We start from the raw sequence: 17,526 nt of genomic DNA on the forward strand, positions 1-17,526 counted from the left end.
ACATCACAAATTGTTGCTGCGTATACAACACCGCGCGCATTCTCTCTCGTGATCGGTCCGTTATGTCACATGTTGCGATGACGTACAGTTTCCCACGGCTCGGCCCGGCAATTTATTTGGTGCCACGGAGGAGAGGATCCACCACGTAGCTTATTGCTGCTGCGAAGCAGACTACTGGTAGTTTGGCAGCGGCATGGCTGTTATGTCATGTATGTGTGTGTAAAGAAGCTACACATGCACGTAACACCTTCGCCTCCACCTTCCAGATCATTTTTTCAATACAATTAAATGTATCGTCTAGTCATCTAGTTCGATTGTTGTTGTAGGCACAATATCTATTGTTGACGCTGTCTTTTTGATCATTGCTTGACAGTAAAAGTCAGTGGACTGGAATTGGCCATAAAAGGCAGAGGAAATTCCGCCCTGCGGTGTCTTCGTCAATAGCCATAGCAACTCCCCCCCCGACTTGGGATAAAACTAACACATTTTCAAAACAACGCGTGTGGGTTGTGTCTCATGCCATCAACAATGGCGACAGGGCCAATCCATTTAGTCGTCTTTCCTTCGTCGCGGGCTTGTTTGACGAGTGGCTACAGTTTATTTCTGCATTGTCTCTCCATGTAGGTTAAATCTTCTGCCATCACGTCACAGTTGAGTGCAGCCCTCCAAACCTCGTGTCGAAAAGTGCGCATGGTGAACTGGATGATGATAGGCCTTGTGCGGTTATCTTTCATACGGCCAACTCTGTGTACGGTATCCACTGCAAATCCAAGCTTGCTCTTTTCCTCAGGGATGATTTGGGCTATCACATCCAGCACCTCCTTTCTCAAATCTTCGTTATCTTTCTCAAACAGATTCATAAGATGGAGATTCCAGCGGCGACTGTACCTTTGGCCTTTTCTTGCTTGTCTTGAAATGCATTGATTCAGTCGTTTAACTTCTTCACTGTGTCATCTTCTCTTTACATTGCATCTCAAAGCTCGTCACATTTCCTTCACGGCTACAATCTCTGCTGCATTTTTAATGACCATTTCTTCAAACTTGGAGAAGCTATCATTCAAACCATTGATAGCCTTTAAGATATCAGTGTTAGGAACGGTATCTTCTTTTTTATTGTTTCTGCAACTTCAAGACGGCTCTTCTTTGAGTCAGGACCCTTAAGAGGACTCGGGGGAAGAGGTGTACATAAACTTGGAAAAGAGTCGTAAGTCTCCATGTTTGTTATCAATCCAATCTTCTCTTTTGTGTCTCTTTTGGCCAGGTGGGTAGAGTAGCCAAAGATTTTACTCTAGTAAAAGTACTGTTACTTCAGAATAATATGACTCAAGTAGAGAGAGAGAGAGAAAGGCGTACGTACGCGGAGGGGATTTAATTCATGGGTTCAATGTAGCCTTATGTAGCCTTATGTAGCAGGGGAAGCGTACAGTTTCTTCTTCACAAATCTACTCAAGTAAAAATAAAAAGTATTGTGATTTAACAAAATTTAGAAGAAGTACAAAATTTCCCAAAACTTACTCAAGTAAATGTATCGGAGTAAATGTAACTCGTTACTACCCACCTCTGCTTTTGGCCATTACGTTAGCTCAACTGCTAACAGTAACGCAAGCTAACAAGCTTTACAGACGCAACATGAAAACATCTCTGTGCCGTCTTCCTTGAACTGATGCCCCCACAAACAATACACGAATAGCAAATATATTGTTTCACCTTTCAAATAACATCGTTTGAGTCCATTTCAATTGCTTTGGCAGTCCGGTACTCCTCAAAAGTTCACGAGCTCAGGAGAAAGCACTCATACAGGTCGCCATCTTGCTCAAGCTCCTGTTTGTATCCATCTCAGTGGGCGGCCATTTTGCCACTTGCTTTCAACTGATAATGACATCACAGTTGTTCAAGGCTCACATCATGACCAATCACGGCTCACCGGTTTTCTGAAGCTGAGTGATGATCGGTTGTTACCTGAGCCCTGAGCAACTGTGATGTCATTTTTAGTCGACGGCGAGTGGCAAAATGGCCGTCCCCTGAGATGGATAAGTATGGCTGAATTCTGCTGCTTAACTCATATTCGACAAACACATCATTATTAATCACAATGCAGGGCTTGGAATAGTGGAGGCACATACAACATATCATTAATAAAAAAAAAAAAAAAAATGGGGGTTGACTTCCACTTTTTAATGGTGATCAATAAATCTTAATCAGATGAGATGATTCATGATTATTGAGAAATAATTGTGTTGCGTGTGTTGTGATCTGATTGCTGTGCTACTATAGTGTCAAATGTCACTTGATTCATGTTTGTAACCATAAAAACTATTTAGACACAATGTATTTTGTGTTGCTCTTTTAAATTTCATAGGTTGGCATATACCACAGCATATAAAAAAATGTATGTAGTGATGTATTTCCCATATGTGTTAGTTTAATCACATGACATGTAAAAAAAATTGATGCCAAGCATATAAAGCTAGCATAAATTCCCTTCAAATTAAATATATTTTTTACGTTCAGAAAAACTGTATATCATGGTATGCATTCACATTTGCCTTCAAGAGCCCGTCAAGCGACTCCCACGGCGCCCAACAGTGCCTTCAATTCAAAAGACTGGTGTTACTAGACATTTTCACATTGGGCTAAAATAAATAAAAGAAGAAGCAGATTGCTGATCCTCTGTATTCTATTGACATGTGTCATTCCTTGGGGCAAACGGGTATACGGCGGTTGGCCTAGCACCCGCAACCGGTCACATCCACCGTCATCACTCGGCCTCGGCGGAGCCATCCTGGACAGTGGGGTCGTGAATCTCCCGCCGGCGGTGAGTCCCTTGGCGTTCCCTCCTCACGTCACCCACCGACCACCGTTATAATTGGCGACAGGACCATTAGACGTACTCACTATCCCGGCTCCGTCACCCGCTGTTTTCCCGGAGCAAAAGTCATGGACATAGTTAACACCCTGCCGGGTGTTCTTGACTCTCTGCCATCATCCATAACCCGGCTCATCGTTCACGTAGGGACAAACGAGACAATACGCCGACAGTCTGAGCAGACGAAGAGAGACTTTCACGCCCTCTTTGCCTTGTTAAGAACCTGCGGTCTGTCGGTCTGGGTGAGTGGCATTTTGCCGGCATTGTCTCGCGGAGTCGAGCGCTTCAGCCGCCTTTTAAGCTTGAACACGTGGCTCCTACGCACTTGTGGCCACCTTGACTTTGCTTTTATTGACAATTTTAACCTATTCTGGAATCGCCCGTCTTTTTACCAGCCGGATAGTGTTCATCCGAACTCTCTTGGTAGCAAGATTTTAGTCGCTAACATCCACCATGTCGTAACCAATTCCACTCCCAGCTGACTCTTGTCAATCATATTTCTTCTACTCATAAACTCATAAACGTTGCAATGACAATGTCACTACCATCACCTACAAGCCAATACCAGCTGCTCACAGTACCACCACCCTCACTAGCTCCCCCTGCAGGCCCTCATTATCATTACCACTATCGGACAACTTTCCCATTGAAACCATCACCGGCAGACGCTTCCCTTGCACACACAAACAAAGTGGTTTTAACAGTGGTAATCTAGTATATGTTAATACTGCTCATTCATACCACCATGAGCGCACGTCCAGCACAATAATTAATCTGGCCGTGCTGAACGTGCGCTCCCTTTTAAACAAAACTTTTAACATAAACTACCTGATTTTAGACAATAATTTACATGGTATACTTTTGTCTGAGACATGGCTTGGTACAGATGCTCCAGTTGCTCTCACCGAGGCTTGCCCACCGAAGTTTAGCTTTTTATTTTCTACAAGGGATGGCAAAAGAGGAGGCGGGACTGCATCAATTTTTATTAATACTCTTTTATCAAAGGAGATCATTTTTAGCAGCTATTTATCGTTTGAACACCATGCCTTTGTTTTTAGCAGTCCCCCTATTCTCTGCATTACCGTTTATAGACCTCCCCATCATTCCACTTCTTTTATTACAGAATTTTCAGAATTCTTATCCATTTTATATTCCAGTTATAACAGGATTTTAATAACTGGCGATTTTAATATACACATGGACAACATCTCGGACCCACTATCCAGGCATTTTTTAAACCTTTTAAACTGCTTGGATTTTAAACAGCACGTCTTGCAGCCAACTCACAACAGAGGACACACCCTGGATTTGGTTATAACCTATGGCTTGTCTGCTGGTGTGTCCTCTGTTGTTGACTTGGCAGTGTCAGACCACTACTGTGTCTATTTTAACATCGCCAGTTTTAACCATCTAGCAGTCCCGGTGAGAACAGTGAAGAAACGCTACCTATCTTCTGAGGTGGCTGCAAATTTTATCGAGATCTTAAAAAGCACTCCTGCTGACATTTGTGAGGTCCAAAATGTGGGTAGACCTCGTGTGGCCGGTCATCAGATGTAAAAAGAAATTCAGGCAGAGACAATGTACAATTTTATACCACTGCAGCGGGGGGAGAGAGAAGGGAGGAACATAGAGTGCGTGTGTTCTCGGCTCCACTGTTGCTCTTTCCCCTCCCCCTCCCAGCCGCGGCTGGCTTTTATCTAGTACCTGTATGCGTCATAGGTGGGAGGGCCTTAGACTGATACAGCAAAAGATGTATAGACAGTGAATAATGAAGAATGTTTCTGAGAAATGCACAAAATATATATAGAACATTCTTAAGCAACTTCACACATTTTACCTGCACCCTGTGATCTTATTGTTGACAATTTTAACCTACAACTTAAATCATCATTAGATTCAGTAGCTCCACTTTTAATTAAAACAACAAAAACAGACTGTACCCCCGTGGAGAAACAATGCTATCAAAACATCCATCCATCCATTATCTGTACCGCTTCTCCTCACAAGGGTCGCGGGGCATGCTGGAGCCTATCCCAGCTGTCTTTGGGCAGTAGGCGGGGGACACCCTGAACTGGTTGCCAGCCAATCGCAGGGCACACAGAGGCAAACATCCGCACTCACAATCACACCTAGGGGCAATTTAGAGTATCCAATCAACTTACCATGCATGTTTTTGGAATATGGGAGGAAACCGGAGTGCCCGGAGAAAACCCACTCAGGCACGGGGAGAACATGCAAACTCCACACAGGGAGGCCGGAGCCGGGATCGAACCCACGACCTCTGAACTGTGAGGCGGACGTGCTAACCAGTCGACCACTATCAAAACATCAAAGAGAAAATGCAGGAGTGCAGAGAGGAGGTGGAGAAAAAGTAAACTTACAGCACACTATGAAATTTTATGCGAACAACTGAAATCCTACAATAAAACAGTCAAACTGGCAAGATCTTCCTATTTCTCAAACCTCATTACAGTCAATAAAAACAACCCCAGAGTTCTCTTCTCCACCTTTGAACTTTTAACTAGTTCTGATTTTAATAAGTCCCCACAGAGACCAACAGACGCTCTCTGTGAGGACTTTGCAGACCACTTCAGAAGTAAAATCGATGACATAAGATCCAGTCTTTAAGCCCGTCAAAACACAAGTTTTAATAAACATGGACAATCATATTTACATGAGGAAACACTGGAAAGTTTTGCCCTGGTTGATGCAAGGACACTTGTTCGAGTTTTCTCCCAGGTAAACCCAACAACCTGCCTTTTGGATCCAATTACCACATTTCTTTTTAAGACATTTTATGGATTTTTTGAGGAACAAATTTTAAATATAGTCAATTGCTCTCTTCAGATGGGCGTCTTCCCCGCTGCCTTTAAAACGGCGGTGGTGAAGCCCCTTCTGAAGAAGAGCAATTCTGACCCGAGCTTTTTTAATAATTACAGACCTGTATCCAACTTACCGTTTTTAAGTAAGATTTTAGAAAAACTGGTTTTCATCCAGTTGAATCATTTTTTAAGTACAAATAATATTTTGGAGAAATATCAATCTGGTTTTAGGATGAACCACAGTACGGAGACTGCTCTTTTAAGGATTTTAAATGATATTAGGTGCACTGCAGACGTGAGAAAACTCACAGTCTTGGTGCTACTGGATCTAAGCGCTGCTTTTGATACAGTAGATCACCAAATTTTATTAAATAGACTTAAAAATCTAGTGGGCATCTCCGGTACTGTTTTTAACTGGTTTTATTCCTATCTCACAGACCGATATTTCTTTGTAAGTATGGATACTTGTTCCTCCAAAACCCATGAAATTAAATGTGGGGTTCCCCAAGGTTCGATTTTAGGCCCCCTACCTTTTAATCTTTATATGCTTCCCCTTGGGGATGTCATCAGGGGACACGGCATCAGCTTTCACAGCTATGCTGATGACACGCAGCTGTATATTGCCGTGTCTCCTTATGTCACAGAACCCATTGATACCCTTTTAAATTGCATTTTAGATATCAAGTCATGGATGGCAGATAATTTCCTACAGCTCAATCAGGACAAAACTGAGGTTTTAGTTATCGGTCCCGAAGGTCAGAGAGAGGAGCTTTTACCAAAACTACACATTTTTAATCCCTCACATTGTGTGAAGAACCTTGGCATCATTTTTGACTCTGAGCTTAGTTTTATTCCTCATATTAAAAATGTAACCAAGATTGGTTTTTATCACCTTAAGAATATCGCCAGAGTCCGCCCGTTTCTCTCTCAGGCTAACACGGAAGTGCTGATGCATGCTTTTATTTCCTGTCGTTTAGATTACTGTAATGCCCTGCTCTCTGGCCTCCCGAAAAAGAGCATTTCACCACTGCAACTACTGCAGAATTCAGCCGCTCGGGTGCTGACGAGAACCAGAGGGCGGGAGCACATTACGCTAGTTTTGAAATTGCTGCATTGGCTCCCTGTGTGTTTCAGGATCGATTTTAAGGTACTTTTATTAGTTTATAAATGTGTTAATGGTCTTGGGCCATCTTATTTATCTGATTTGCTTTTATCATACCAACCCTCGCGGATCCTGAGGTCCTCTGGCGCCAGCCTTTTATTTATTCCAAGGGTGAGGACCAAAATGCATGGCGAGGCTGCATTCAGCCATTTTGGTCCTCACCTTTGGAATAGCCTGCCAGAGGCAGAGTCAGGTCTGCAGAGACTGTTGATATTTTTAAGAGGAAGCTCAAGACACACCTTTTTAGTTTGGCTTTCAACAACTTTTAAATAATTTATCTTTTCTTTTGATTGAAGATTATTTTTTTCTATCTTATCTTACTGATTCTAGTTCTTAGACTATACTACTGTTCTGTCTTTTAGTTTTGTTGCTCTCTGCCGTTGTCAGCTTTTAGCTCCAGTGTTTCCTCATGGGGGAGCCTCCGCTTTGAGGGAGGGGTGGCTGCCCTTCCCGCGGGGGCTGTCATCGCAGGGACTCCTTGGGTCTGGGTGGCCAGCGGCCTCTACACTTTGTGTGGGGCCCGCCTGTCTAATCCGGGCCTCTATGGTGGTGGCGACCCTATGGCCGTGGGCTGTCATTCCCCTCGGCGCGGAGAGCTCCCCTTGGGTATCCCTTTCCTCATATGGTTTCTCTGTGCCTTGTCATGTCTTTTTAACACATTTTATCAGGTTGTGCACTTTGTGTGGGTGTGTGTGAATGATTGCTGATGTACTAATGGATATCTGTCTTGGGTTTGTTGGGAGGGAGGGCATGAACGGATTTTTTTTATTTGTTTATTTTTTTTCTAATTATCTATGTTTTGCTTTGAATGTTTTAAAGCACTTTGAGTTGCTTTTTTATGTATGAAAAGTGCTATATAAATAAAATGTGATTGAAAATGTGATTGACAACTATTCAAATTAAAAGCTGTTCAGAAAGCTTAGCTCCCTTAAAATGTCATTTTTTTTCTTTTAGAGTTATACATATTTTAAACATGTTTTATATGTTTAACATGAGGAAAATGGTCAGAAATGTGCAAATTGACTTCCGCTTTGGCTATGAACGGGTGAAGACAAAGAAGATATTTGATGCGGAACGTATAACAGCCTGTCACACGGACTTTTATTGCAAGTTTTTTCATCTCTGGTGGAGTATAAACATGCCAAACCGACCGCATAAACTTGTCGAGGCAGGCCCCGCAGCCTCCTTGGACAATCCTGAGGGAAGAAGCCCCAGTCAAGATGCCTCCGACCCCAGCGAAGCTATGGTTTTGGGGGCCATTGCCTCCGTCCATGCTGAAATACGTTCGCTTGAAGATGAATTCGCCGGAATAATCGACAGGAGGATTGACCAACTCTCGGCCACTATCAGGTGTGGACTGGCGACTTTTAAACGCGAGACCAATGACGCCATTTCTGCCGCCAAAGCCACTGCCACTACCCATGCTAACAAACTAACCGACTTGGAACGCTACGCCTCTGACTCAGTCGACACCATCACAAAATTGGAGCAAGAAGTCGGGCGCTTGACTAAAGTGGTGGACTAACTATCTGACAAGTGCACAGATCTAGAAAGGCGCAGTAGAAGACAAAATCTGCGGATTCTGCACGTGAAAGAGGGCTACGAGAGGGGGAGGAATCCGGTGGACTTTTGAAGGATGCTCTTTCTCCGGAAGATCGCAGGGCACACAGAGACAAACATCCGCACTCACAATCACAACTAGGGGCCATTTAGAGTGTCCAATCAACCTACCATGCATGTTTTTTGGAATGTGGGAGGAAACCGGAGTACCCGGAGAAAACCCACGCAGGCACGAGAGAACATGCAAACTCCACACAGGGAGGCCGGAGCCGGGATCGAACCCACGACCTCTGAACTGTTAGGCAGACGTGCTAACCAGTCGTCCACCGTGCCGCCGATACAAATAAATTCATTCATTATCCATACCGCTTATCCTCACAAGGGTCGCGGGCGTGCTGGAGCCTATCCCAGCTGTCTTTGGGCAGTAGGCGGGGGACACCCTGAATTAGTTGCCAGCCAATCGCTGAGCACACAGAGACAAACATCCGCACTCTCAATCACACCTAGGGGCAATTTAGAGAGTCCAATCAACTTACCATGCATGTTTTTGGAATGTGGGAGGAAACCGGAGAACCCGGAGACAACCCACACAGGCACGGGGAGAACATGCAAACTCCACACAGGGAGGCCGGAGCGATACAAATAAATATTGAATTAAATTCATACATACTTTTTGTAGGAACATATTAAAGTTCATATAGAAAATCACTTCATTTAATATACAAGTATAAGTATTTTAGGCAATCTAAATATGTTTTTTGTTTTTCTCTTTACTGGATGGTTCAGTCCCTGGCAACCAATTCAGGGTGTCCCCCGGCTACTGCCCGAAGACAGCTGGGATAGGCTCCAGCACGCCCCGCGACCCTTGTGAGGATAAGCGGTATCGATAATGGATGGATGGATTTATTTGTATCATATAAAAAACGTATATTCAATTCGTAACATTCACATAAGATTTTGAAAATCCCCTTTATGATTTATGGGTTCTTTCTGGTAAGAAATGTTCCATAATCATGCAGATATTGTATGTGACATATACTGATAATCCTACTCAATTTGTATACAGATATGATGCTTGCCATATAAACCATATCGAACTCTTTTGTATGGGCGTCCTACCACTCACTGAGCCTGGGTTGGCATGCGTGAAGGATGTGTGAATCCATTTAGTTTCACAAACAAGGAATGAACATACCTTATGATAGACACACCTTGTTTTAAATGTGTTGGTGGAGGCATAACATACAGGTTCAGTATGTAAAGAATTTACACTGCCTTTAGCATGCATCATCTGTTGCAAAGGGCTCTTTGCATAAACTTATTGGACAATCAAGTGCTAGCATGTCCATAGGGTGGTGGTTTCTGTCTTCGCTTCAATCACTCAGCTAAGGCACCACAATCGCAAACGGTAACATTTCACAGATTTATGCCATACGTTTACATTTTAATGTCAATGTCATGTCAACTTTTATGTTGTTATTTATACAATATGTTATATATATAGTGTCTAAATTCAACTGAACATAAGTTGTTATTGTTGTTGTTATTTTTTTAACATAAACTTAATACTGTAACATGTATATTTTCTCATTGCACAGATGCCATTTCATCTTCACTTGTTGTTGCTCATGTGTGGCTTCAGTGGACTGTTCACCGGAATTGTAAGTAGAATGATGTAAAATTTAGATCACTTATGCTAGATAGAACAAACAAGGTTTAACTTGAAAACTAGATTAAATCCTGTCTTAGATTCAAATTCTGTTATACCAAACTTTAAACCTACTTTAAAATTAAACCAGATTCAATTAAACCTCAGTTTGAATTTACTCTTAAACCAATTATAAATTTGATTTTGTACCAGAAATTTAAACTCCATTTTTTGGGGGTTGCTGAATTATTGAACATACAAACAGATAACTGTTTAGTTGGACTAGTGCTAAATACAATTAACTCCGTTTTGTTTTTGGAGTGCTCATTTATTCATGTTAAACCAATTTCTTAATATGTTCAATGCATTTTCCACAGTAGTCAGAAGATGTTTCAGATTTTTGCAGTAGAGAGTCATCAGCTATTTAAATTTACGAGCCTTTGTATGATCGCACGTGTCTTCTCCTCTAGTAGTGTCTTTGGTGGAAATGAATTTTTAACAGAAAAAAAAAAAAACATCACGCACTTCAGCTTTAAAAAAAGGTTAATATGCAGTCTCCTCCACCCTGTATTAGCTGCATGTGATAAATGATTTATGGTCTAATTTATACATTGTTCCTTTCTTTCTCGCAGTGGACCTACACCATAAGCAGAGGTTGGTAACTATTTCATTTACCACTACATTTTTTAATTAATATTTCAGAATTGAGAAATATTTGACATCTGGAAAAATTCCAGCAGACTTAATGCAACTTGGTGAGAGTCAATCAAAAGCATTCACATTTGATTAGGATTAAAAAAAATTAAAAAAAGGTCAGTCTGAAAAAGATGCATTTAAAAAAAATAATAATTGGATGAAAATTTACCAAATGAAAGGCAGCATTTCATTGTAAGGCAAGGCAGGTTTATTTGTATTGCACATTTCATGTAGGCTACAAGGCCATTCAAATTGCTTTACATGGAACATTTAAAGCATGACAGAAAGAGGAACAAAATATTAAGACATTACAAAAGTCACAATAAAATAATGTAAAATAATTAGTAAAATGCCCCTAGCCACGCCCCCTTGATGACATCCTTTTGTAGTCCTGAAGTGCGATCCCGCCCCCAACCACGCCCAATTCCACCCCAAACCACACACCTTTGTAGTCCTGAAATGTAATTTTGCCCCTAATCACGCCCCGATACGTCACATCCTGTCTGCCATTTTGCGTTGCCATGCGTCACGTCCTGTCGGCCATTTTGGCGTTACATCACTTCCTAGTGCCCCCCCCCCCCCCCCTTTAACACATCATTTATAGTTAACGCCCCCTTCTGGCATGACCAAATAAGGGCATCATACTTCCGCCTCATCTGTGGTAACCAGGGACAAGTCCAGATTTGCCCGGGACATGTGCAGACATGTTTGGATGGCCGCCATCTTTTCGGCATGCCAAAATAAGGACATTCTCTGACGATATGCTTCCGCCTCGCTCAGAGTAACGGAGGGACATGTTCAGACATGTTTGGACGGCCGCCATCTTTTCCGGCATGCCCAAATAAGGGTATGGATGAGATCATGCTTCTGCCTCGTTCAAAGTAACGGTGGGATATGTACAGACATGTCCTGGCCGGCTGCCATCTTTTCCGGTCTTTCCTGCATGTCCAAATATGGACATTATGCTTCCGCCTCGTTCAAAGTAATGGAGGGATATGTCCAGGCATGTCCTGGCTGCCGCCATCTTTTCCGGTATGACCAAATATGGATGGATGAAATCATACATCCGCCTATAACATGAAACTCATTGTATAGCCTGGGGTATAAGTCCAGGCTTGTTCAGGCATGTTCAGACATGTTCAGACATGTTTGCACGGCCGCCATCTTTTCTGGTCTTTCCTGCATGCCCAAATATGGGTATCCTCTGACATCATGCTTCCGCCTCGTTCACAGTAACGGAGGGATATGTTTAGACATGTTTTTAGACCCTCCCCTCATCTAAGGAGGCGCTACCATACACTTGGGTGTAAACAGAAAGTAAAACAGATCTTCATGAAGGCATCATGATTGAGGGAACATGTATTTCTATTCATAAAGGGTGTGGCTCAAATGATCATCAAAAATCAAGGATCAAGGAGTCATTGGAGTAATACCACGTCATCTACAAATGTACCTATGAAACAGCAGAACTACACTTGTACACCATTGTGCATGCTTGGCTATGTTTTTTTTTAAATGACTGAGAAAAGAAACCCTTATTTTTCGAATACAGCTTGTTAGGACGTTTCCCATACAATCGCGAAGTGCCCACCTGATTGAATTCATCTTAGCGTAATGCCAGGTCATCTATGCTCATCAACTATGCTTATGGTTAAGTTAAGTTAGTGAAAACTAACGATGCTTATGGAAAACTCGGCAATTCTATACAAGTAGACTGTCGAATGGTTGAGAAGGTGTTACTGTTTGACTTAAGGGGCAGGGTTGATGAGAACAACACCTGACAAGCGAAACAAGGTACATATTTGGTCATGCCAGAAGGGGGCGTTAACCATAGATTATGTGTTAAAGGGCGGGGACTAGGAAGTGACGTGACGTATGGCAACGCAAAATGGCCATCCGGAAACGACGCATGGCAACGCAAAATGGCGGACAGGATGTGACGTATCAGGGCGTGGTTAGGGGCAAAATTACATTTCAGGACTACAAAGGGGTGTGGTTTGGGGTGGAATTGGGCGTGGTTAGGGACTACAAAATGATATCATCAAAGGGGCATGGCTAGGGGGCGGGGCTCCATTTCCGGACTACAACGTGACGTCATCCTGGTGACTTAACCTGGTGTGACGTCATACATTATGGACTACAAATGACATCACTTCCTGTTTACTTTCGGACTACTTTACAAACCTGTCAAAAAAGTTTGACGAAAGCAGTATTGTATACTTTTTAACAGGTCAAATTTAAAACAAAAGGTAAGTACCATTAGAACAGGAAAGTATTTAATACAACGTGTCAATAAAATAATTTAAGAATAAATTATGAACATGTCTGACATAAAGCAACTCTGGAAATTACACATGGTGAAGTGCTTTTTTCTGGTCTAATGGACCTAACAGAGTTTTACTTGGCTGAAGTCCATGAAAAGTGTTGTCCAAGTACTTCACCTGGTAAGGTTTGGGATTAGAGCGAGCACCTTGGATAATTTCAGCGTAATCAGATGGAACATGTGTAGCGGGCCGAGATATGGACACTTTGCACCCTCGAGACACAGCACGATGGACACGGATAGTGGTTTGATTAAAAATTGTTTTATTGAACCGTGAGGGGGATTAGTAAAAGGAATTAAAACAAGGGGACCTTGTAAAAAATACATAAAACCAAGTAAGAACAGGGGGGAGGAAGTCATTAGGGCCGCTGTTGGCCGCGCCCAACGGTCACGCTAAAATTTACACACACGATCAAAACACTGCACTCACTAGAAATATAATTTACACACACGATCAAAACACTGCACTCACTAAAAATACAATTTACACGATTAAAACACTGCACTCACTAACAATACAATTTACAGGATTAAAACACTGCACTCACTAAAAATATAAAACGGTACTACTCAGTCGGGCTTCGGTCACGGCACACGGCATGCGGGGATATACAATGTCGACATACAATTTGAAAGCTCGCGCACCCTTGGGTCGACCCCACTACTACTACTAAATAGAACAATACTCCCCCCCCCCCCCCCCTCCCGTTGGCTGCAGGCTCCCTCCCACGGTCCCGTTTAAAAGAAACCCCGTTGCTCAAATTTAAAAGATTATTAACCCCCCTTAAAATAATGTTATAGCTCTGCTCCAGTAGCGCCGGTGCACGAAGAGAGGGGGACTGTCCTTGCACGGCGTTTGGCGAGCGTCGTCCATGAATGTCGGCTGTGTTGCCTCGTCGGCGTGCGAGGTACTGCGGGTCGCTCCTCTCTGCTGCGGTGTTTTGGTGGATGGATGGATGGATGGATGGATGGATGGATGGATGGATGGACGCGCGCGCGTGCGACTGCCGGTCCCCTGTTGCGGGTTTCCCTCCTTTTTTGTTTTCCACCTCCGATGGCACCCTATTTATGGCCCCGGCTCACCTTCCGTTGGCCAATCAGGCTGGACCGGTCTGGGGAGGAAGGTTGCGCTCTCTCACACACACTCCTCTCAACAACCATGCTGCATTCATTCGCTTGTTACCATGTACTGTACGTTTATGTGTCTCAGTTTCCTCTCTATCACACTATGCACCGAATCTCACTCCATTTGTGTGTGGCCTCTTTCAAGATACGTCTGTGTCACTGTCTTCTGCTTTTCAGTCACAAACATGAGGAGGGCATTGGTCAAGATGAGGTTTCGGTTCTGATAGCCGCATCCATTACTCCAGATGATGGATGTATTCATTGTATGATAGGTGTGTTTCAAGGAACAATGCATGTAGAAAACTCATTGGCAAAAAGACCAGCCCGCATTCCACAGGTAATTTGTTGCATATGTGATAATAAATTTTATCTTCGTCAGCAGTCGGACGAACACATAAAGACCACAGTCGTGGGTATTGACTACCTGCGCAGTAAATGCCATCTGTGGTTACGTTGCAGACATGGCATGTTGTTTGACACAAAGGTGACATTACTAGAGGTTGACAGCAACAAATTATAGTAATCAAATTAAAATTATAATACATATGACACTTTACGGCGGCACGGTGGCGGACTGTTTAGCACGTCTGCCTCACAATTCAGAGGTCGTAGGTTCGATCCCGGCTCCGGCCTCCCTGTGTGGGGTTTGCATGTTCTCCCCGTGCCTGCGTGGGTTTTCTCCGGGTACTCCGGTATCCTCCCACATTCCAAAAAACATGCATGGTAAGTTGATTGGACTCTCTAAATTGCCCCTAGGTGTGATTGTGAGTGCGGATGTTTGTCTCTGTGTGCCCTGCGATTGGCTGGCAACCAATTCAGGGTGTCCCCTGCCTACTGCCCAAAGACAGCTGGGATAGGCTCCAGCACGCCCCGCGACCCTTGTGAGGATAAGCGGTATCGATAATGGATGGATGGATGACACTTTACAAACAGTTATTGTATTGACAAACTTTACCTTTGCATCAATAGATGTTGGCTTCGTTCCACCAAGGAGGAAGTGTAGGCGGGGCTGTGCAAGCAGAAACTTTTGTCTGACATCCACTTGAGATACATTTTAAATTCATGACATCGTAAAACACTTTTTCATTGGTCATGTCGGTTCATAAACCATCAGACGTTGAAGCTGAATGCAGACGTGAAAATTTTTAAAAAAGACAAAAATGAACTTTTTTTTTGACAGGACAGTGACGATATAGACGTTAGTGTACGTATATTGTGTGTATATAATTTTAGAATAATCGGACGCATACTTTTTTTCTTAATGCATTGCCAAGAAACTTATTCGGATCTACAAGTATAAATTGTGTGCCTCCGAAAATGTGGCAGCTCGTTGCGCAGTGGTTAGGCAGCGACATGTGTTTCTTTATTCTTCACCGCGGCATGGGTTCAAGTACCGCCCTCCACTTTTTGTTTTATTTTCATTTTTACTACATTTACAATTACTTGTAGCCACGAATCGGGAGTTGTAAACGAGACGTTTGGTATCACATGTTTATTGAGGATTTGAACAGGTATGCACTTGAACAATTTACATGTAGCTTGTGACGAATCTGCAGAGAGGAAACACAAAATGGAGCCAGTTAATCTGGAAGCCAGTTGAACCGTAACATCGGGAAAAAAATATGTCGTCCCTCCTCGCAAAATTTAAAGAAATACCCCCCACCAATGGGTGAATTCGAAAACATTGCCTCCCCCTACCCTCAGTGCTCCACGGTCGTTGCCATTCCAGTAATACAATTTCCCCGACTATAGCACGACATTCCATCAACCCGATTGGTACTCTAAGATGCACACACGGATGGGTAACAGCAGCTTTAGCGACTGTATCCGCCACCTCATTGCCCGCAACACCCACATGAGCCGGCACCCACAACAACCCGACCCTACAACCAACCATCTCCAATCTATACAGCAACATACGAATTTCAGACACAATCTCGGATCGAGCACACACACCTTGTCAGTTGGATCGACTTAAAATAGAATATTCAAAAGTGTTATGATGACTTTTGTCTGGTAGTTATCGAGGGTCCTAAAATAGGTGACCAAAACATGCCTAACTAAAATTAAATTACACTAACAGTCTAACCACCAGAGGGTGCTATGACAACATAAATAAGAAAGAACCTGGCCTTTTTAACACTAAGTATGGTTTAAGTTGGCCTATTGAGACCATTCAAACATGGTATATAGTTGAGATTTTGCACTTTTGACAGACGTTTGAATGGAGAGGACGTCTTGTTCAGTTGAATAGCTGAATATTATTTGGCAACAAACGGTTGGACCCCAAAGCTGCCAATTAAAACTACCGGTTTGCTGGAGCTCAGTGTTTTTCAAACTTTTTTGAGTCAAGGCACATTTGTTTCATTGAAAAAATCCCGCGGCACACCAGCAGCTGAAATTGTGAAAAAGAAAAAGCTTATTTAAGCAATATAAGCGTCATATTGTTTAAATACGCTTTTTTTAACATTGAAGGATGATGTTATATTATAACGTCTTGAATAGGAATTAAATAAACACACAGAAAAAAAGTGTCCGCTGATAGTGTAGTGGTACACACGCCTGAGTTGTGTGCGGGCAGCGTGGGATCGATTCCCGCTCAGTGACAGTGTCTATGTGTGCCCTGTGACTGGCTGGCGACCAGTTCGGGGTGTAGTCTGCCTTCGCCCATTGACGGCCGAGATAGGCTCCAGCAACTCCCCGCGACCCTATATAGGATAAGCGGTTTGGAAGATGACATGACATGACAGAAAAAAGTATTTTATAATGTTTCATATTGATACTTAGTGTGAAACATGGGCCTGTTTGGATAAACGTGCGTCTCTAATTCCCTTGTCTCCAAAGACAATTAGCTACCTGCTGTCACCTGCTGCTGCTGTCACCTGCTGGTATGGAAGAGTACTACAACGTAGTAAAGACATGATTACGCTGCTAGGCGTCCAGATAGCAAAATATGTTAAATAAATGTTGAATTTGGGTGAAGATGGTTGATTTTTGGGTTTATTTGGTTTTAGTTGAAGACTGATGGTAAATCAACGTTGGTTCAACAACATCTTGTCAGCATTGAAGTTTGTGATGAAAAGGTGCAGTTGAATCAATATTGTATGGTGGTTGAATTAAAACATATCCATGTTTGCCCTTCTCTATTTTTCTACTTCAGTGGAGGGAGGTGGGAAGGCATATTCTGAGGGGCACAGGCCTTTTTCACAAAAAATGTGCCTCACTCACTCACTCACTCACTCACTCACTCACTCAGTCACTCACTCACTCACTCACTCACTCACTCACTCACTCACTCACTCTCTCTCATATACATTTTATTTT

At 42.9% G+C, this 17,526-nt stretch overlaps 1 protein-coding gene and 1 long non-coding RNA gene across 2 annotated transcripts in view; one reads left to right on the forward strand and one right to left on the reverse strand.

Annotated features, from left to right (window-relative positions):
* Positions 1 to 13,319: 13,319 nt before the first annotated feature.
* LOC147139409 (uncharacterized) lies at positions 13,320 to 16,259 on the reverse strand. Its single transcript, XR_015088817.1, has 2 exons — positions 16,159 to 16,259; positions 13,320 to 15,211 (listed from the first exon to the last, which is right to left on the reverse strand). It is a non-coding gene; the product is annotated as an uncharacterized LOC147139409 (long non-coding RNA).
* Positions 13,801 to 17,526, forward strand: part of LOC147139410 (galactose-specific lectin nattectin-like) — a 45,072-nt gene continuing 41,346 nt past the window's right edge. Inside the window, exon 1 of the mRNA XM_086046110.1 lies at positions 13,801 to 13,985. Within this exon, the coding sequence (XP_085902236.1) occupies positions 13,950 to 13,985 (36 nt within the window). The 5' untranslated portion in view covers positions 13,801 to 13,949. The remainder of the gene's footprint in view (positions 13,986 to 17,526) is intronic.

The sequence above is a fragment of the Filicampus tigris genome, chromosome 11, assembly GCF_054856515.1.
Source record: "Filicampus tigris isolate MCC_2025a chromosome 11, RoL_Ftig_1.0, whole genome shotgun sequence".
Classification (NCBI taxonomy): Eukaryota; Metazoa; Chordata; class Actinopteri; order Syngnathiformes; family Syngnathidae; genus Filicampus; species Filicampus tigris.